This window comes from Anomalospiza imberbis, chromosome 1, assembly GCF_031753505.1.
Source record: "Anomalospiza imberbis isolate Cuckoo-Finch-1a 21T00152 chromosome 1, ASM3175350v1, whole genome shotgun sequence".
NCBI classification, from domain to species: Eukaryota; Metazoa; Chordata; class Aves; order Passeriformes; family Viduidae; genus Anomalospiza; species Anomalospiza imberbis.
Genome location: NC_089681.1, coordinates 142,522,506 through 142,544,869, shown reverse-complemented (window position 1 = coordinate 142,544,869; position 22,364 = coordinate 142,522,506). Strand labels below are relative to the sequence as shown.

General features: G+C 38.3%; 1 protein-coding gene across 4 annotated transcripts in view; it reads right to left on the bottom strand.

Annotated features, from left to right (window-relative positions):
* Window positions 1-2,015: 2,015 nt before the first annotated feature.
* The window catches only part of VIPR2 (vasoactive intestinal peptide receptor 2), an 80,062-nt gene continuing 59,713 nt past the window's right edge, over window positions 2,016-22,364 (bottom strand). For all 4 annotated transcript variants that reach the window (XM_068174272.1, XM_068174290.1, XM_068174282.1 and 1 more), the window contains 9 exons: window positions 20,696-20,793; window positions 17,468-17,609; window positions 14,523-14,673; window positions 13,506-13,566; window positions 11,115-11,184; window positions 8,043-8,134; window positions 5,258-5,387; window positions 5,130-5,171; window positions 2,016-3,551 (listed from right to left, as the gene is read on the bottom strand). In XM_068174272.1, coding sequence (XP_068030373.1) covers window positions 3,381-3,551; window positions 5,130-5,171; window positions 5,258-5,387; window positions 8,043-8,134; window positions 11,115-11,184; window positions 13,506-13,566; window positions 14,523-14,673; window positions 17,468-17,609; window positions 20,696-20,793 — 957 coding nt within the window. In that variant the 3' untranslated portion in view covers window positions 2,016-3,380. The remainder of the gene's footprint in view (window positions 3,552-5,129; window positions 5,172-5,257; window positions 5,388-8,042; window positions 8,135-11,114; window positions 11,185-13,505; window positions 13,567-14,522; window positions 14,674-17,467; window positions 17,610-20,695; window positions 20,794-22,364) is intronic.

Genomic DNA, 22,364 nt, shown 5'->3' with positions numbered 1-22,364 from the left:
CAGGTAATGCTGACAGAAATCACTCAGAATTAATGGTGCCTCCAGGGGAGGTAAAGCACAATTAACCATGGTACTGGGAGTGAACTGTATTATCATTCTTGTTCAGTAAGTACAAACTGTGCTTCTGGCTTTTCAGTGGGGATGGACAAAAAAACCCCAGGTTTCCTGCCTTGAAGACTTTACAACTCAGTTTGGACCCTGATGTAACCAAAGGGAAAAAGGCAGTAAAGGAATAAAGAAAGGGAGGTGCAGGGAAAGGCTACACTTGTCTTGCAGCCTCTACTTCCTCCCCTGCTGCTGCTAGGACTAAGTGAGAACTAGGATTAGGGATGTCAGAAGGCCAAAGGATGCTTCATTGCATTGTTCTTTGGTATCTTTAGAGTCACCACAGCACAGAACAAGAGCATTTAATCCCATACTCCTCAGCAAAATGTAATGAAAGACAAAGCCATGGGAAGCTGTCTTGTTATGGGTGTTGTAAAGATGAAAAACACTGATCAAGTTCTAGATTTGTCACACTGTTCTGCACCTTTTACTGACATTTTTATATCTGTCCATGAAAAGGCAGCTGAAAGTCAAACTGGTGATGACAGGGTTGATGCTATAACTTTGCATAAAATTATTTGGAAATCAGAATTTTCTGTGAGTAAAAACAAGTGAGCAGAGTGCCCTCTGTGTCTTTACTGCCATGATAATGCTTGAACAAAGTATTATGAAGTTGAACTGTCTCACAAAACAGTATTTAGATTATCTGCATTTATATTATTAATAGAGGGATGAGGTTCTCCAAAGTACTGTACTTTTCACTGGTTTGAAAGAAAAATATATACAGCACTTCTCTCTCCGGTGTGCCATTCTTTTCATGTCCACATTGTCCTTTACAAACTTAGTGGTACCTCTATGTCCTACCAATTCTCATGTGGCATTTCACCCTACATGAAAAGTAGACTCAAGCCCAAACTCATCTGCACCCTGTTAAAGGAAACAATGATGGTTTGTTGCAATATAAAATGTATTTTCTTATTAAGGCTTTTCTTTTTTATAACCCAGAAATAATTAAAATGCAGATTTTTTTCATGCTCACCTAATTAGAACAAAGACAGTTTTCTCTAAGATACAATGTGTTATAAACACATATAATTGGTGATGCATCATGCAGAGCAGACTGATGGAAATGATTGCCTGAAACATCTATTTCTGTGCTGTCATTCTGTCTGTGTGTCAACTCGCTCACATAACCTCATTTGAGCACAAAGATGAGCACACTTGAATGCTTGTCACATGTGCCTTTCTACCCCAGAAATTAAGGGGAAAAAAGAACATCCTGCACATCACATCTCAGGGAACTGAGCAGTCCCAATGCCACTGCAGACAAAGAATCCTAATGTGCACAGATGTGTTTAATTTAGGTGTAAAAGCAGCTCCCAAAGCTCCAGTGGGTCTTCATGTATTTGCAGGTAAGAGCTTGTGGTAAGTTTCTCAAGAGATCCAGGAAACATAATAAATTTTAGCAGTGTTTCCTCAGTCTAAAGTCTTTGGGAATATACTGAGTTCAAATACATGTGGAGGGGCACATCTTTAGATCCCATGGGAATGTTCTTGGGCAGCCTACTTCCATCCAGAATCTCATAGTTACTTTGCCAAACAGAAAACATTATGAATGATCTGGAAGTGATCAATAGCTCCTTTAAATTCAATTTTTGTAAGTAACAATTCTTTTGAGTGATTGTTGTTTAGCTCAAATGATACCTACTGGCGTCACATAATAGTCACCAGGTTCTGCAGTAGTCATGTGAGCCATGGGACCCTTTCTATCTTTGGTCTAACAAAACTTTGTGTGACTCCATGGCAATCCCATTAAAATAAATTGTGTTTGGCTGGTAAATAGCTGGATCAAATCAGACCATGGATTGTAATACACTTAGACAGCTGCTGACAATATTCCCAGTACTGGTAATATTTTCAAGGATGTACAAATATGCCTGCCAAGAGATGCCCAGGCTGCTGTTCTTCCCTTTATCTGACAAGAGTAGGGACCTTGGATTCTGCTGGCTCCATAAAATCTGTTACCTGAAATATGAGGGCAATGGTTTGTATGGAAGTACTCATGCAAATACATATTATTCCCACTTGTAATGTAGGGTGGACATGGTTAAACATTGACATGGGAAGAGAACATCACTGGGTTTATTTCTTTTAAAGAGTGGAAATGTTATGTATATTTTTATAAGCCTGTCAGTTCCCTGCCTTTTTTTTTTAACACGGCTACATAAGTGCCTTGGCGTTGTTAAAAATTCCTTCTTTATGCCTTTTATGGTAATTTTTAGGGATTCTGTCTAATTTTTTTTTCCTGGAGTCATGGTTAGGACTAAATGTTAAATAATTTCAAATAGATATAGAACAGAATAAACCTAAAAGCATTTACATATTTTGTTGAATGTGAGTTGTAGCTTCACTGCAATATTCCTTGTGTTTTGCAGTCAAATATGTAGTTCATAGAGAGATTTCAATGATAATACTGTAGAAAATTGTATTTTCAATGTGTAATGAGCTATCCAAGGCTGTTTATCCTATGCCAGGCTGCTTTAGCAACAGAACATACCTCTACAGAAAATTCCTTCATGAAACAACACAAATGACTTCTGACTTTAAACAGAAGAAAACAACTGAGAACTACTACATTCAAAAGTAATATAGTAGTTTTTTCTGTATGTCCTGTAAAGGTAGCCCTACACTCTGCACCCAAATATTAAACCAGGCACTTCTGAAAGTAATAACAGGATTGGAATCAAACTCTGTAGAAAGTGATGTCTGAAATTGATACCATTAGCCTAGAAGTACTACCTTTTCCCCTCTGCACAAATCATGTTAATGATTTCCTGGATTAGCACACTGAACTCCCAGTGTGGTTAATTATGGTCTTCATTTTGTTTTATTTTTTATTTTCCATAATTAGAAAAGAATTTCCTAATCCTTAAGGCAATGTTTCCTTAAGTATAAATAAAGTGTATGAGATTTTCTTGCTTCCCATCTTAACCCCTACATGTGCCAAAGAAATCTGCATTGAGCAGGATACCCTGCACGGATCTTGCAGCCATTTTGGAAGGTAAAGGGACCTTTATGGAAAATGAATTTTTGAATTGGTAAAGCTAGTAAACTGCAAGAGAACATCAGAATTAATATGAATACCATTTAAACAAAACAGAAAGCATCCAGGGGGCAGGCTTCTCTGTTATTAATAGGTTGTCTGCACAAACCAATTCCCCAAATACCAACATGTAGAAAAGCAAAGCACTAAACTGTACATGTTATAAAATATCACATCAAGCTGCATAATGAATTATCCCACAGTTTTTCATGATTTGGTGGACCTAGCTCATTTATATCATGGTGGTCTCTGTCTGCATAAATGAGTGAGCTCTTGAATTCCTGTGGAGCTGGGAAACACTTTCAGATCCATTTCGGGAAATGGACGAGTGGAGTCTGTAATCTCTGCCTGCTGTCTGCTTCCAGCACAAACTCCGCCACTTTCTTTTCAGCTCCCCCTGCACCTGTGTTCAAAACAAAATGCACAATATGAGCTGAACATTTTCTTTTATGTGAGGAAATTTTCCACGTCGGTTTGCTGTCACATGGGGATCTCTAGGAACAGAATCATAGAATGGTTTGGACTGGTACAAACTTTTAAAGATTATGTCGTTCTACCCCCTTCCATGGGTAGGGATTCCTTCCACCAGACCAGGTTGCTCAGAGCACCATCCAGCCTGGCCTTGGGATGGGCTACCACCGCTTCTCTGGGCAACCTGTTACAGTGTCTCCACCATCCTTACAGAAAAGATTTTTTCCTTCCTAAATCTACCACATCAGTTTAAAAATGTCCCAACACTACAGGCCCTGCTAAGAAGTTTTTTGCCATCTTCCTTATAATCCCCCCTTTATGTACTCCAAGGTGCTATAAAGTCCTCCCAGATCCTTCTCCTTTCCAGGCTGAACAACCCCTATTCCCTCATCCTGTCTTCATAGGAGACCTTCTGATGATTTTTGTGGCCTCCTCTAACAGGTCCATGTCTTCCTCATACTGGTGACAATTCACTTCTCTTGACCTGCTGGCCATGCTTCTTTTAATGCTGAATAGAGGCTCAGCATTAAACTTTTTGGGCTACAAGTGCACATTGCCAGCTCACGGTCCATTCTCCATCCCCAAGTCCTTCTCTGTTGGATGGCTCTCACCCCCTTCATCCCTCAGTCAGCCCTGCACAGACCCAGGTGCAGGACCTTGAACTTGGCCCTGTTCAACCTCTTCAGGTTCTTTCCCCTCTCTCCACAAGCCTGTCATGGTCCCTCTGGATGGCATCCCTTCCCTCTAGAGTATCCAATCAGTTTTACAAAGGTCACATAACTGAGGCAAAGGCTGCCTACGCTGTGTGTGAGGAGGTGCCCTAAGGCCACTTTCAAAAATCAATTTTGTATCACTTGTGCTGCAACATTAGGTTTTGGTATGGAGCTATTTATCTCATGTACTTAAGGCATAGAATCAAATGATTAGCCCAAAATCAGGCATCTCATGAATATCAAAGACCAGAACAGCACTCAGGAGAGCTGATTGTTAATTGTCTGTGCAGGTGTCTTTTTCAAACATATTCCTTCTGTCAGACACTGCATAGTGGCTGAAATCAAAAGGAATTCCTTGCATCTTTCTCAGTTGAGACTATGAAAACTACGATGTGCTGAGCACTTCTGAAAATCTGTTGCTGTTCTGACGTTTAGATACTGACAGAACATTACCCCTAAATACTTACTAAATGGTATTTCAAGTTCCAGATGAATTTTCAGGCGTGTTGCACCTCACTTGCACGTTGCTTCTAGCAGAGCTAGATTAGATCACGTTAAATAGCAGAAGACACTAACACCTCAGTTTGCAAGGAATTAGATTTTAAACAGCTCTTAAAGCTTTTCACCCAGCTACACTGATTTCTCCTGTTGTATAAAAACTGTCACAAATGTATTCCACTAATAGCAATGCAGACATCTTCCAAAACAGTTTTGTGTATCAGAGCAGAATTACAGGGGCACTTATACATTTACCAAAACCAATATTTAACATTCTCAGTAGGAAAGATGAGACTTACTTCACTGTTCAAAAAACAATACAGGACTGCAACAATCAACCCCTGGAAAGAGACAACATTCTATAGTTAGTTTGCAGCACTCATCTAGGTCAGTAAAACTTCTTTTGAATAAAAACCTTGAAATTTACCTGAAAAGATCCCAAACACAACTCAAAGATTATTTTATAATTGTTGGAACTGCGGTCAGGAAACAGAGCAAACACTGTGTAGTGAACTCCAAATAAAGGAATAAGCAGCAACGTGGATTTTGCAAGTCTCCTGGGTAAAGGAAAGAGACAAAGCTGAAATTTGATGATGAGCTCTTGTTTTACTGGGATGAATGTGTAATTTTAGGGTTAGTCTGTACACTGCACATGCACAGTATGCAAACAGTACCTAGGAAGTGTAATCCAGAATCATCTCAACTAAGAGATTTTCATGAGCCTCAAATACTAAAACTTCATAGCATTACTGATGGTATTAAGCATACGCCATGAAATAATTTTCAGTGTTGTCAATTACATAAAAAATTTAGCAGAAGACACTGCTTACTGAAGTTAAGGAAACAGAACTTTAAATTACTAAGCAGAACTGCTCTGACAAACAGCTTGTGAAACTACTGGAATGATAAATTGCTACTTTTACCTAATGTATCATTTATTTCACTCTGATAACATCAGTTTTATATATTATACAGGGCCAGCCATGGATTGGCCAATTTTGGATGTCTGGTATCAGATAAAACTTGAGAAGTTATAATGTTGAGCTCCATAATTCATCACTGTATTGATGAATATAACTTGATTCAATGATGAAAGGATGCTGTTGTGAATTCAACTATTTTAACAGAAAAGTTAAGATATTTCAGGTAGTTTTATTTTTTCTGTGTCAGTCTTCATGGCCTTGCTTTGTTCATAATAGTCCAGGGGCTCCATCTGTTTATGTGGAAATGATAACTTCTGACAGCAAAGCTTCCCAAGAATAGCAAACCCCTCACATCTAAAGATGATACCAGAAGCAGGAAAAATAGGGATTCCTTAGCAGAAGAAATTAATTTCCAACTGGAGGACACTGACACTGACACCAAATTTCCTGTTTTCCCAAATGAAATGGAAAACTGATTTTATTTGAACTTAGCCTTGTCCACTGCAAAAGTAAAATGAACAACAAAAAGAACTGAACCAGCTACAAGCATATTCAGAGGAAGGGAATAAAAATGGTGACTTGCATGAGTAGTATTCATTTTAGATTCATATTTCACTTTCACTCCATGCTTGGCTTAGTAATTTTTGTTTAGTTGATACTACTTTCTCTATACTTCACTTACATTTTAGTAAAAGAAAGGGACAAACAAAACAGCCTTATTTTTCTCTGCATTTTAGAAAATGCATTTGCAATTTTATAAACGAGCCTCTCAGATCTTTTAATTTGCTTTGTAGATGCAGTTTCTTGAGGAGGTTAATCTACTTTCTCCTGGGTATCGGCTAAAGACCAGAAATGCAAACTTAATCAGGTAATCAAATGCTAAAAGCAAAGAATTTACAGGGCTGAATAATGAAGGACAAGGTCGCTATTAATGTGAATATTTCATATTATAAAGTGCTACAGTAAACTGTGGAAAATGGTGAGACTGAAAGTAAGAGAATGCCTAATTTTCAAAAATTAAATAAATACCACATGGAAGCAAAGAAAACTTTATGTCACAAGAAGTAAACTTGAGGGGATTTCCTGCCTATAGGTTGGCCATTGTGCTACATAATAATGTGACAAGTGCACAGTTTCATCTAGATTCAATAAGCTCTCCCACATGTTTAGATAATTGAATCAGCAAACACAAAACAAGACCCTTGTAGCTCTGCAAAACAAATGTGCTTGTCAATCCAGTTGTGTTGACTTTTCTGTGGCACATCAGAATTTTTCACTTTTTGCATCAAACATGTCACATTGTCTACAGAACACATAAGGTCCTGCTTCTCTTGGCTTTAAGGAGTCTTTATTTCTGCATACCATGTTTTGTCAGCTTTTAGAACAGGAATTCAGTATTTTTTAATGAAGGGAAGGTGTTATCCAGGAGCAGTTTCAAAGGCCACTCCCATGGCTTTGGATTTTCAGTGTGCATGTGAGGTTTCGTCATTAAGTATCATATTGACACCCTGAACTGTCAGAGTCTGTGTCTGGGCTTTAAAATAAAACCTTCTGCAACAGACTTGATTGCAGATTAGTACTTATCCAGCAGCTCTTATAATAAACAACAATAACAACAGGTATGGCAGTGAAGAACAAAACCAATCTTAGCAATGCATTTGAATTGTCCCCCAATATCCCTGGATTTGAAAGCTGTGGAAACAAGAGATATTTTAGGATTTGATGCTCACACCGAAACACAAAAGAGGAAAGTCTGAACAGAAATGAAGTTGATCTAAACCAGAAACAACTGTTCTCCTCTAAAAAAGTAAAGATGATATTTTAAGTCAGTATAAAACACTCTACTTAATCTTTAATATTTTGGTAACAATTAGAATTTCAGCTTTTAAAATATATCTAAGTATTTTAGAAATTTAAAAAAAAGTTTTTAAGGAGGTTATAGGAAAATTATTTTAAAGGATTTTAAACTTTTCTTATGTCAAAATGAAATATTTATATATCAAAAGGAAAATATTACTCTCCATATATTTTATATCAGCATATTCATTCATTGATTAAACTCAAATTCAATAATAGCTTGTTGGTCTTTCTAAATTAAATATTTTTATTGAATTTAGTGTTTGATAAAAAATATATTTATCTCAATTTCAGCATAGTTATATTTATTAAACAATATCTAAAAGTAGTTCTAAATTAAATGTAATTATAGTAACACAGCAGTTGTTGGTTTTCAGCAGATGAAATCTTATTATTTTGGTTCTGTCTATAATATCTAAAAATATGACTCACTTGTACTGTGACTGGTCATTTCCTCCAACATCTGGAGATCTTAACTTCTGCAGTAAGATTCTTATGATGCTAATGAAAAGTATAAAATTCACCTGCAAATAAAACAAATATAATGGTGATTTCTGAACTGTCTGCTCAATCTGCAGCCAAAAGAAATTCTTATCGAGTCAGACAGGAGCCAAGTCAGCATGGGAGTCAGGCACCTCCCTCCAGACCCCCTCAGCTCTGCAGTGCCAAACCTCTCGTGTTCTGCAGCACCACTTCTGCCACGTCCAGCCACCACTGCAGCCCACCACTGCCGCTCGGGCTGGCAAAAGTCTTTGAAAGCCCCAATTTTCAGAAGTGTCCTCCTTCCACTGCTTCAGCTGAGGACAGGTTTCCCAGCAGGATGGGACACTGGATGTGGTTTTCTGCAATCAAGCCCTGTCCTAAATTGTCACACGGATTCACAACTGGAAGCCCAGAGGCAGTTTTGACCCTCCCTTGCTCCTCACCTCAACTTTCAGTATTTTCTGTCTGAATTAGGCTTAGAGAAGATTGTTGCACAGCTGATCTGTCTACTCCACCAAGCACAAAAAGGGCCTCTCACTGGTGTCTGATTGTCTTGGATATTGATGCTGACATTACAAATGAAGGAATCACAGAACAGCTGAGGTTGGAAGGGACCTCTGGAGATTATCTCGTCCATCTGAATCCCTGCAGCCTAATTCTCATGACAGCCCTCCAAGACAGAAGAATAGCATTTCATTTTGTATTTTATTTCATATTTTATTTTTCAGAAAGGCACTTGCATAAAAAATCATTATGATCAGAAACTAATCAGTCTAGAAAACTGAAGTATAAAACTCAGGATATCCTAAGTCTCACTCCCATTATTTCTTCAGCCTTGACTTTCAGCTTCCTCTGGTCACCATCCCTTCTGGGTTGGATTCTTTGGTGTGGTCTAGAAAACTGCACACTAAATACAGCACGTCCATGCTGAAGTAAGGGAACAGTTGGAATCCACACCTTCAGAGCTACAATGTGTGCTGAAAGCTGCAACTCCAGCTACATAAACAGATGCATCAAATGCACACATCTTAGAATAAATTAATCTAGAGAAAAATTTGTATCACAGTGAAAATGAGAATTTTTTTGTTTTAAACTAACCCCATCCCAAAGCAGAAAATCAGGAGGTGGGGTACCTAACCAGACAGTGCCTGTCTCACTGCTATAAATCTCTGTCTTCATGTATTGGTGGAACTCTTCTTTCTCCTAAAAATTTGGCTCCAAGCTTTTCAAGTTCAATTAATTTCTGTGCCTTCTATAACACAGCCTATAGAATTTGGGATACTAATAAATAAACCATGGTCATAGCAATTGCATGTCCCTCTGTTTTTAACATTTTGTTTGAAATGACAGGTGAAGGTTAGTGAAAGGAACTGACAGGGATGAAATAAAAATTTATGAAAATTATATCTAATATCTTTTTAAAAAGAAATGTTAGAAAAGATAGGCTTTTGCTGAACTTAACATACATTTTTTCAGGCAGATGATTACTTAGAGGCTTACCTATAAAGGTAACAGACAGAAATCTGTTATTGCAGATTTTATCTGCAGACTTAATGCAAGTGCTCACTGCAGGGGATATTAACTCGCCATAGGCACTGGAGCCAGTATTACTGGACAAGGAGAGAACAGGGGTAACAGCACATTCATTTGGAACAGCCACATCCAACTGAGTAACTCTGAAGTGTGTACAGCATGAAGTGTGAACGGCTGCCAAATGACTTCTCTCAAGCCAAAATTCCCAGGAGGAAATGCCAGGGAGGGTTCTGACACAGTGAATTAACTGAAGCCATTCCCACTGTGCAAAATGGTATCAGAACTTGCTCTCACAATTCTGTTGGATAGATCAAACTTTGCTGCCTGACCAGTACTCCATCTGACCTCTGCCAAGTCTAAGATCCAGCTGCAGTTCAGGTCTGCCAATGTGCCCTGGGATAACTTCCACTTCCAGGTCTGGGACTGCTTTGGAGGAGCACTGCCTTCTGGCACACAAAGTCTCAGAGAGCTGTTCAAACTGAGCATCCAGAGAACAGGGTTTCCTGTAAACACCAGGTGGTTTGTTTTGCTTTCATCTTCCAACATATTTTCTTAACTCTGGATTGTTCCCCATTCTCCAGCTCCTTTGAGGTCCAAGTATTCCATTCCTGCTGTAGTTCTCTTGTATGCTCATTTCTTCATAACATAAATCATCTTTGAGGCCCTACCTTATGTCATTTCACACATATGGCCTACTCTTCTTTCTCTTGAAACTGCAGAATTCACTTTGATTGTGATGACAGGAATTTCTCCCAAAATGATTTTCAGCAGGCACAGATTGAAAGGCAAGCCCAAGCTTAATGCAAACTCCTGAAATCTTGTGTAATCTAATAATGCCCTAGATCTTCTGCCTATAATTTAAAAAATTAAGCAAGTATATCTAAAATACATTAATTTGCTCTCTATTTTCAGAAATGGATATATAACCATAGTATATTATGCCCAAAGTTAATTACGCAATCATTACAATGAACAGGAATTTTATTACACTAGTCCAGTTATTCTAATGAGTTCCAAACAGGAAAAGCCCTTGTGAAACATTCTTAAATGGTATTATTTTGCAAATACTTCATGTTCAAGATATATTTCAGTAGGCTACCAATTAAAGATATACACAGCCATAAATTTTTTGACTTAATATCAGATTCTCAATTGCAAGACCATCTATTTACACACAAAATCAAATCTGCAATTCATTGAGAAGTATAATTAGATTTTTTTCCTTCCTCCAGGCTCATAAACAGGAGAGATATTAAAGAAAGAACAACACACAAATAAAAGCTACTGCTAATTTAATAGGAGGCAGATAAATTTTGAAGGCAACAAATTTTAATGGCCTTGGCATCTGTTTAACATTTCTTCTGCAGCACAATTTCTTTTCATTAAAACAGAATTCTTGCCTATCTGTAACTAGCAGCAAAGAATAATGGCTATATGCACTGCACAATGCTGTACAGATCTATAATTCATGTTTCAAATTTTACTTACTATAATAGAAATTAAAATTGGTATTCGTATAACCCACCAGGGACCACCATGCTCATTTGTATCCCAGCAGCTATTAAAAAAAAGAGAGAAAATCATGTTGACATTAATATCATCTGGCAAGAAAGACCTATGAGAAATATTTCTTATAAACAAGTCAAAGCACACTAAAATAATGCCTGCTCTAGCCTAGAATTTGGCATTCAATAATTTCCTGCTATTAATTTTATTCCCTTTTAAATGCACATTGATTTCCCCACCAGGAGCACTATGTCCAGGGGTGGAGTCCTCAGCATAAGAAAGATGTGGCCCTGTTAGAACAGGTTCAGAGGTGATCACCCAAAGGTGATCAGAGGGCTGAAGTACCTCTCCTGCAAAGACACGCTGAGAGTCCAGGTTGTTCAGCCTGAAAAATACCAGGCTCCATGGATAAATCATTGTGACCCTTCAGCACTTAAAGGGGGCTTATAAAAAAGAGAGAAGATGACATTTCACCAGGGCATGTAGTGACAGGACAAGGAAGAATGGTTTAAAAATTAAAGAGGAGAGATTTAGACGTTAGGAAGGAATTCTTTACTCATAAAGTCACAGAATCATTTATGCTGGAAAAGTCCTCTGAGATCTTTTGAGTCCAAACTTTGACCAAGCACCACTAGACCGTGGCACTGAGTGCCACATCCAGTCATTTCCTGAACACCTCTAAGACAGCTGACTCCACCACCTCTGTGGGCAGCCCATTCCAATGCTTTACAACCGTTTCAGTGAAAAAATTCTTCCCAATATCCAAACTGAACCTCCCCTGGCACAGTTTGAGGCCATTTCCTCTTGTCCTGTCACTGATTGCCTGGGAGAAGGGAATGACCCCCTCTTGGCTACAGCCAGGCAGTTGTAGGGAGTGATAAGGTCTCCCCTGAGCCTCCTTTTCTTCAGACTAAACATCCCCAGCTCCCTCAGCTGCTCCTCTCCAGACTTGTGCTCCAGACCCTTCCCCAGCTCTGTTGCCCTTCTCTGGATACACTCCAGCACCTCAATGTGTTTCCTGTACCGAGTGGCCCGGAACTGGACACACATCTCAGGGTGTGGCCTCAGAGAAACTGTGGATGTCCTATCCCTGGAAATGCTCAAGGCCAGACCAGAAGGGGCTCTGAGTCACCTGAGTGTGGCATCACTGCCCATGGCAAGGAGGGTTGGCACTGACCAGTTTTCAAGGTCTCTCCCAACCCAATCCATTCTATGATTCTATGAAATCAGCTAAAACATCAAGCACACTGGGCATTAGACATCCATTAGACATCATGGAGGATGTTGACCTTTGTGGGAACCAAGCTCAGTTTCACTTTGTGTAAGGACACTTCTCCAGTGTGCACTTCATGCTGACCTCTGGGTAGCAGGAAGATCTAAAGCAACTGACAGGTGCAATTGAAATTACATACTTTCTTGTGGGATATGGAGGTTATAGATGCCTGGAACTTGTTTGTGAAAATGTGAGACTGAACCTGAGGTTCTGTCTGAAAACCTGAATATTTCATTTTCATCCTGGGCTCAGCCCTTTTGATCCCTTTTGATCCAATACTCTGAGTGCTCTGAAAGGTTAGTCAGATTAGAGATTAATTACCCTTCAGACTTCCTCTGTAATCATAATGACATAGGAAAAAGGAGTTTGCCTTTGATTTACACATTAGAGGTCTTGCAAAGAAAGCCTTGAAATTACGTAGGACATGATTTTTCAGTTTAATTACAGAAAAAATTGAATGATAATAGTTAGTTGGATAAAATAGGACTGTGCAAACTGTTTGTCCACTAGTTAGGAATGTTCTCCCATTCCTTGGGAGCAGCAGGATCAAATCTGATTTTCCTACAGAATTCTTGTCTCAGTTCCCCTTCACATGCCAGGAGCCAGGCTTAGCTCTAGTTAGCTTTAGTTTTACCTGGCTACGTGCATCTGACACACTCTTACTTCATTTCACTTTTGGGAATGTAATTTATATGTAGCCAGAGTTATCTCCACTTCAATCTTCTGAGTTGCCAGTTAGCAAATTAGAATGGCCAGCGCCTTCCTGCACACGTTGCAGCACTGAGCCCAAAGACACCACTGCTGCTTCAAGCATTATTTTGACTTCCCAAGCAGATAGCTCCAGATGTGGGTTCCAAGGAGTAACAGTAGTCATAACTTTGCTCTCTCCTGCTCTCTGAGTTTTTCAAATAAACGTCGAGCAGCAACCACAGCTGAAGAGCTCTTAAACACCTGCCCTTTTATTGCCATCTCTGAAATTACAGTTCTGTGCTCTTCCCCTCCAGAGCAGCAAACCATCTCTGTGTGAGCAGCCCCATACCCAAGGCAAGGATTGCACAGGCATGGTGGGGATTTAAGGTTTCTCTCCCACACACACTCACCCAGTGTCCTCTAGAATGATCCGTGTCACTGTCCACGTGATAATGAATATTGTAGGAATTCCTGAAAAATGCCAAAGAGGTTCAGAGATTGATCACAAAAATACAATTCCACAAAAAAAAAAAAAAAAAAAGTTCAGCCTGTTAGTAAGTAGTTATTCCCCAAATACACAAAATACACAGCATATACTAAACAGTTCAGTGAATGGAAAGAGAGGTCCATCTGGTATCTGATGAGCTACATGATTGCATGTATACATCAGCAATGTATAACAAACAAAGACTGCAGGGAAGTGAGTTTATTTCTCATAGAAATGCAGCCATAATTACTAATACACAAAAAAAGCCTTTCTTAGGTTTCTTGCAAGGCGTCAGAGTGACTTACAGGGAAATAGATACAAGTTATGCATTCCCAGTGCACCTCCAAGGACTGCAATATAAAATAGAAGTATAAATCATTTCATAAGGATCCTTGTCCACACACTAGTTTATTCCCATTTCCCAGCAACACCCAAATGTTTTATGACCACCTATTACTGGAAGTATTAAAGTGTTCCATATAAATATCATGGCACTTTCTGTAAATGAAAGGAATATATGTATTTAAAACCAGATGGACAGTATTACTGGGCTTTTCAAAAAGGAAAATTGCATAGTATAGCTCATGGCTGTGTAGCTGAACTTTAATTTTCCTCACAAATTAGGACACCTGAATCATGTGTTTTGCAGTGGCAGTCCTTGCACCAGAGCAGTCCCTGGGTGTGGTGCAGATGGCACAGGTGAAAGCCGTGCCAGGGATCGAGTCAGCAGTGAAGAACTGCTCCAGCAGTTTTGTGCCTGCTCTGTCCCATGCTGCAGCAGCTGTAACCTGTGCTGGAGCTGAGCTGAGCAATCTGTGAGTCTGAGGAGTCACCACCAGAGACAGCTCAGCTACCTTGGTATGAAACACTGAACCTGACCACCACACACACACACACACACAATAAAAAGAACATTACTGGAAGATGTGAGAGTTCTTACCCCATCCTATCAGCAGGTAGATCGTGAAATGTCTGTTGGGGGAGAATATTAGCACAAGGAGAATGTGGAGGTAAAGTCCTTCTACTAAAAGCCAGTAAAAGTTTGCCATAACACCGTACTGAAAGAACACCAGAATTGCCTTGCAGCCCACCTGAAATATGAGAAGGATCAAGTTTGTCACAGGAAACATGCCATATTATTTTTATTACTACAGCCAAAAATCTTAGCTGTCTTTGCAGTATCAACAAACCAGGTCCAGTAGAAGTTTATATCTTCAGTCAAGCAAATTGAGACATTGTAAATGTTACTGTATATATTAAGAGAAAGTAAATTACTAAAAATTATTTAGATGGCTCTCATTGCAAGTTCACTCAGAAATTTTGAAAACTTCATACGATAAATATAGAAAAATATAGTGGCTATCAATAAATGCATACTTTTGCAACAATTTATTAATAAATGGCTATAAAATTAAATTATCATCTACTTGGAGTCTAATAAATGCATTAAAACCTCACATGGCTTCCTAACACAGTAAAACTTAACAAAGAAACTACTTCATGATTTTTTCAAAGCTAAATGTGAAACTGAGTGAAAAATATAACTTTGTGGGATGACTCAGTAAACTTCAATAAAAAGTTGGCTGGATTTTTAAAAACAATGTTTTCCCTTTACAAAATGTTTTAGAGTTTCTTAGTTAACAAAACACATAGACATGTATCAAAAAATGATACTTATAGTCTGTGTGCTGCTCTTCAGAATTAATTTTCAGATGTCTGCGCTGCTGATGTTCCACGGTGCTGGCTGCTGCTACTTTGGTACTTCCCAGTAGGAATCTGGGATGTGAGAATTGAATATGAAAATGTTCATATGGACTGAGAATGTGCCGAGAAATGTGATGATATGGTGAATGTAACAGACTACACAATCTGGACCAAATAAAATCTCTGATTTCTACAGCTTAGCTCACTTCTCCATTTTAAATACACTTCATACCTGCATTTTTCTGTTGAAATTCCAAGTACACCAGATACCTAAGCAGGTAACTTACTCATTTCCAGTGACTGATTCTTCTCTCTAAACACAGATGTTTATTAAGAAGTGAGATGCAGTCACTAGCTGCTAAGCCAGAAGGGCACAGACATCCTCACTTCTTTGTATCCATCAGCCCCCTATAATGTCTCAGATACCTCAGTGCATCCCAAGTAACATCCATGCCTGTGTACATGCATGTACAGAAAACTAAGGAAGAGTCCAAAGGCTTGAATTAATTTCACCTGATTTTTGCTGCCTACAACCAAAGTCTGAAAGCTAGCTAACTTTGGTAAGACTGATCTTACCTCTGGACTTTGGGATATCCACTGCAGATCAGCAATGGGCCAGAAAATATAAGATGGATAAAATTAAGCATTTCAAAATGTGTTGAAATTTTGAATTTTGTTGAAAAAGTTGAAATTTTCAAGCGAGTTGCAATTTGCTCTTATGCTTAGGACTTCTTACAATCAGATCAGCAGTGAAAATTTTGTAATCCTTTATGAATTTCAATATTACCTTGTATTACATTCTCAATTTACATAGCAGAAACCTGCATCAACATATTTTCCCTTCCTCCTTCAGGTAATCTTGTATCAGCTGTATTTACCCATGCTGAACAGTGAAGGTATCTATCAGAAAAGTTAGCCAAAATTAATTCTCCATGTAATCCAGAGCCAGGTCCTACTTACAGAGCCTTATGAACTCTGTGTTTTAGACCTCTGTGGGTGCAGCAGAGCTGTGGAACACCACACACACGTAACAAAAGGGACAAACCCTGCGTGCTGTTACGTGTGAAAGGCAGCGCAGCTTTGTCAGGCTGCTGCCAGATCATCCCAGGTACAATGCAACAGAAATTAGCCAGAAGTCCACAAAATCTGACATATTTAAATAGGAAAGTATAAGGCTTTGTAGCCAAGAATAAGCGGAGAATAAATGAAATTGCAGAAACCAAGTTGTATTTTGAGAGTCCACTGAACTGTCTTTGAAGGACTTAAGAACTTCTGATTACCCCGGGTAATCTGTCTACTATCTACTTTGCCTAATTGGGGTCTACTAACACGGTTCCTGTTTTTCTCCATTAGAAATGTCCCAGATTATTAATTCCTACATACAGCTTGGTATTCACTGCTAAGAACTTCATGTTTTGGGACAATATGGCTTCATCAAAACAGAAGTATCTTATTTCATTTGTTTTCCTCACAAGCTTAAACTGTATTTAATTAAAAATTAGAAGAGATTTTTGACTGAAACAACACAGCAATGAATGGGCTATATCATATAGAGGTCAGTGTTTTAACAGCAAGACTATAGATTTTTTTAAACCCTGTACATGAAAATGCAGTAAACATATTAGCTTGCCAAGAATGCAGATGATAACAATGATAACACTTCTGTCATAGCCCGGAAGTACTGAGGAGTTAATGAAGACAGCTCCTGCAAATATTTAATTTCCTGAGTTATTCCCTCCCTCCACTGATACCTGTCCAATTCCTGGACCCCTGATAAAGCTGTTGAATACTTCCAGAGCAGCTGCCTTTAATCACTCCCAGCTGATAGCACTCCTATTTGCCTTCAACCCTCCCAGCTTAATTAATTAAGTGGCCATATTTATTTTGAGCTGATTAATGCAGATTAATGCTGCAGATTAATGCAGTGGCCATATTTATTTTGAGCTGTATCTGGTTATGATTTATCTTGGCTGATGACAAGTTGTCCTTCATGGACATGCAAACAATGTTAAGGTCTCCTACTTGTGCTGCAACCTTCTATCACACCTTTCTCCTAGTCATTATATTCTCTTCAGAAATGTCTACTCTGAAATTTTAGTACTCCTAAATATTTAAAAGCATTAGGGAGGAAAATTCAGTGACAAAACAGTGTTACACCAGGTAGCAAATGAGGTTTATTACCCATGAGGTTTGATCCTCTGGACAGTGAGCTGTGTTGGAGCTGGAATAGAGAATATCATCCTTGACTAAAACAGAGATTGCTCTTAGAATGAAAGAGAGGAACAGGTTCAGATGGATGTAATTCCGAGTACAATGAAGTTTTCTAAAAAGAGATTTAAAAAGAAGCATTTTAGATTATGATGTAGAAACTGTTGAACAGACTTCTATTACTCTGTGGACATTTCTTAGCAATATGAGCCTTGAGTAAGAACATACTCTTTCCTTTTCTGTCATTTTGTCAGGGCTGCCTTGCTGTTTTCTTTCATCTCTTACTTCTGTTCAGTATCACAGATTAAAAGATCCCAGTGGTATTTCTCTCATATTTTACCATAACACAATAAACTGACATAATAAGCTGACAATAAACATAGGCTATCGTATCCTTCTGTGTGTGCACTCATTCCACTCTGTTTTTCTTGCAAATACAACTTTGATTATCCTGGATATATTTCAGATGTGCTCTCACCTATTATTTTCTGGTTTCATTATTTTATTTAACTGCTTTATTTTGCTATATAGTGACTTTTGATCCTATCATGACGGTGTATGCAGGAGCAATTAAAAATGCATTCAGAGCATTTGATCACCTATCCTTTCTATCAAAGGAATGCAAAACTTGAATCTGGCAGCCATGTGAAAGCCTTACAAGCAAATGACAGGTTAAATATGCCATGTAAATGAATGAGTACTCAGGGGAAGCAAGCTAGAAGTTGATGGATTTTCACTTAAAATACAGTCCCTTCAAGATTTTCCTATTTAAAATATTCTTTCAATAGAAAATCCCTAGAAATCAAAGTGCTAAGAGGTTTTTGTGGTCACAACCCACATGTTGAGCTGCACCTGGAAACAGACCAGAAGCCAAAGCATTTTAGCAAGCATGAGCAGTGAAAACACGAAGATGCAATAGGTGTAATGGCAGTGTGCAGTGGCAACTTACAGGTATTCTTCCAGTTGTGGGTTTTACCAAACATACATAATCCATTCTGAAATTACTCAAGCAAGTGTGAGGAAGTAAAGAACAGATCTGCCATGCTAGCCCTGAATTTGGCAAAGGACATAATACCAGGCTGAATTTTAAACAGTTGTCAAAAATGCAGTGATTGCTGTGGACATGCACATCCTTTGCTGAAATACCACTATTATGTTGGACTGCATCACGTGTTCCTGTGGAATTCAGAGATACATGCAAGCTGCAAATAGGAGGAAACTATTTTTCTTGAATAACTCATGTAGATGATTAGTTATTCATCTCATTCAGTAGCTCAGATAATAAATGCTGGATATATACAAGGCTGTCAAACAAATATTCTGGAGTTAGTGGGCAGAAATTGATTCCTAATTCAACTCACTATGTTCAGAGGCCCCAGTTCCCTGCAAATAACAGAGAAAGATTCTTCTTGAAAGGGGGCTTAGAAGAACATATGTTGCCTCATGAAAAAAAAAAAAAAAGTCCGTTTTTCCCTGACTCAATTGGAAGACTGTAAAAAAATATCTTTAATTAGGTATTTAAATTGAAGGTTTTGAGTACACCTCTTAAATGCTTGATTTGTTACATCTGACTTCTGATGATGGGTGACATTCAGATGTCTGTAATTCTCTGTATTAAATGTGGTTTTAGGTTTTAGCAGTTTTGAAACTGCAGTAATCTGCATTAGGATCTGCCTGGAGCATTTGCTGGTAGAAGGAGTATAACCATGACTGGCTCAATTCATTTTTTCAAAAGGTATTTCAAACATAATTATGGGTTATGTATCTGCTCTGAATGGTCTCTGAAGATTTAGATATTGAGAAAATTTGATGGCAGACTGAAAGGCTTACAGAACTCTCCACAGGAATATTTCATGAGAGGAATGAGGCTCGGACAAACAACATGCTGTTATCTATGTATTAGTTGTACTTCCTTTCTACCAAAACTGTGAGATGCGCTTTCTTGGTTTTCTTGGTCCTAAGTGGAGCAGAAAAGCTGTGAAAGCTGTGTGAAGTTCATAATGGAGAATAAAAAGGCTATTCTGTTAAGACAGGTGGAAGTGATACATAAAGGCATGAAGCTGGAGGGACTGAGAAAAACTGCGATTCTGATAAGACCATTTAAGAAGTTATTTTACTAGTAGAAGATTGCCTTCAGTCTGAGAAAAGTCGCAGAAATTAGGCAAAATCAGCAGGAAGTACTGCCTTTCCTAAAACTGCCTAACAAAAACATTGCAGACCCAGTACAATTATCCACACCTTTACTACTGTGCTTGGATCTGTTGAGGCTTTACCTGGAGCACCATGTTCAGTTCTGGGCCCCTAATTTCAAAAAGGACATTTCTGTGGTGCTGGAGGGCATCCAGATAAGGGCACTGACCTGGTAAAGGGTCTAGAAAACGTCTTGTGCAGAGCAGCTGAGGGAACTGGGGTTGTTTTGTCTGGAGAAGAAGAGGCTCAGGGGAGACCTCCTCACTCTCTACAACCACCTGAAAGGAGGGCGCAGCCAGGTGGGAGCTGGTTCCTTCTGCCATGATTCAAGTGAAAGGATGAGAGGAAATGGCCTTTAGTTGCATCAGGGAGGTTTAGATTAGGTATTAGACAAAAAAATTTCACTGAAAGAGTGGTCAGGCATTGGAATGAGTTGCCCAGGGAGGTAGTGGGGTCAACTGTCTTTGGAAGCATTTAAAAGGTGTTTGGATGCAGCACTTGGGGATATGGTTTAGGGGTGATTATGGCAGTGCTGGGTTGATGGTAGGAGTAGATGATCTTGAAGGTCTCTTTCAACCTTGGTGATTTGGTGATTTTGTGATTTACAGCTGGACAAATTAGTGACTGCCTTTGATTAGAGTACCCCTGGAAACCACTCGGAAGCTTCTGCAAAACACAGCTGCACTCCTGTCCAGTGGTGAGATCAGCATCCAACTAATTCTCAAGAGCAATTCAGTGTGTTAATTTTAATAACCAAATAGAAAATGCTTTATGTAATCATTCCTAAATTATTGTTCTTTCTTACATGGGCTGTAATGCCTGTAAATTTATAAAATGCTTTGAAAATTGTTAATATGATCATTGCTAGCAAAAATCTAGTCAGCATTACATTACTGTCAGCTGTTTAACTGCAAAAAGTGCAAATTCCATGCATTTTCTAAATAGCTGTGCAATCAGACAACAGTTAAAGATGTTTATCGTTGTTAATATTTACTCATGAAAAACACATACCTGAAAAGGCAAAGAATTATACTTCCTGTTGTAAGAGCAATCAGAGATACGCTGTGTCCAAGGGTATAAATTGCTTTCACCCTCACATAGAAGTTGACCTGCACAGAAAAATATATATGCAGAAACTACTTACTGATACATCAAATTGTCTGTGAAATGATGTAATTGTCCATTAAATAGCTCTGGAAGTTATAGCATGATTTTCATCTTTGCTCTGCAGTACATGATGAGAATGTTATATCTCTATTCCAACACATTTTGCAAGGCAACATCTCAAGATAATTGCCTTCAGTAGAAAATTCAGCCTCAGGAACTCAAAACATAGATACGCACTCTGGTACCATTCCAGTTGATGATACCATGTCAATGAGGTCAGACAAAGAATCAGATTCATCAATTTCCATGAACACAATCAAACTGGTAAGAGCAAGTCAGTTTGAAAGAATGGATTATCTCTAAAAGAGATAATTTCCCTCAGTCCTTCTGCTCTAGAGTACTTTCTAATGCAGTTATACATGAATTTAGTTCTAAAGACATGTTTAAGTCTCATTAATTTCTCATTTTGAATTTTCAAATAATTTATTAAATGGTGACACAAACCCTTTCTTTAGTAAAGTTACTTGCTAAAACTTGGAAAGGAAGTTTTTCTATGGAGGAGAAGCAGGCTGAAATGCACAGTCTGCTTATTAACTGCATATATCTGTAAAATCATCAGCTACACACTACATTAAGTCCTACTCTGAATAACAACATCAAGAAAAATAGGGCCAAATATTGTCAGAATTGCACTGCTTCTGCATTTATGCCTGTAACAAAGTCATTAATCTGATATTAGTTTCCACTCAAGCTAAATAAAATATTAAAACAGTGAGGTTTTTTTATTACATTATGAATTTAAAGATTTTAAAAGCAACATTGAACATGCTACATATAAGAGACAGAATTTAAATATTTAGTGCACATGGTTATCATTTTCCTTCCCAAATGAGACTGGTAAAAAGTAGCAAGGAAGCAACTCTTTTAAGTAAACCAACATAGCCAAAGGAATCTCAAATTACTTTAGTGTATTTATTTTCATAGCACTCAAAAGGCCAAGTAAGGAGGTTATTTTAGTAATCCCAATTCATGATGAAATTAGCTGCACATTCCCTTTGCAAACGTTACACAGATATGGAAAATGCAAAATGAAATGTGAAATGAATGAAGACTCTTGCAACTGCACTGTTCTAGATATGGTTAAAGTGGAAAAATATGGGAAGCAACTGCCATGGATCTTAAGTGCATTCATAGCAAGTGTTATGTTGTTATATATTTCAACCATTAGAATGTAGAAATTGTCTTTGGTACTTTGGTATAAAGAAAGTAGCTGTTCAAACTGCATTGGGATGATTGAGATATGCCCAACAAGAAAGCTGGACTGATTTAATTTTTCATCATTCTACACCATTTTCAAAATTCTGCCCAGATTTGATTTCAGGAAAACTCCACTGACTGAGACTTTTGAAATTGGAAATTGAAATCGGTTTCAGAATTCCTAAAAGAAGAAAAAAAAGGTGGAAACCCTGCATGAACTTACTAACAATGCAACAGTTGTCCAGCCCCAGTGCTGTAACATTGCCTTGAATTTATCCTCTGGCCAGGTACTCTGAGCTTGACAGAAATCGTCAGG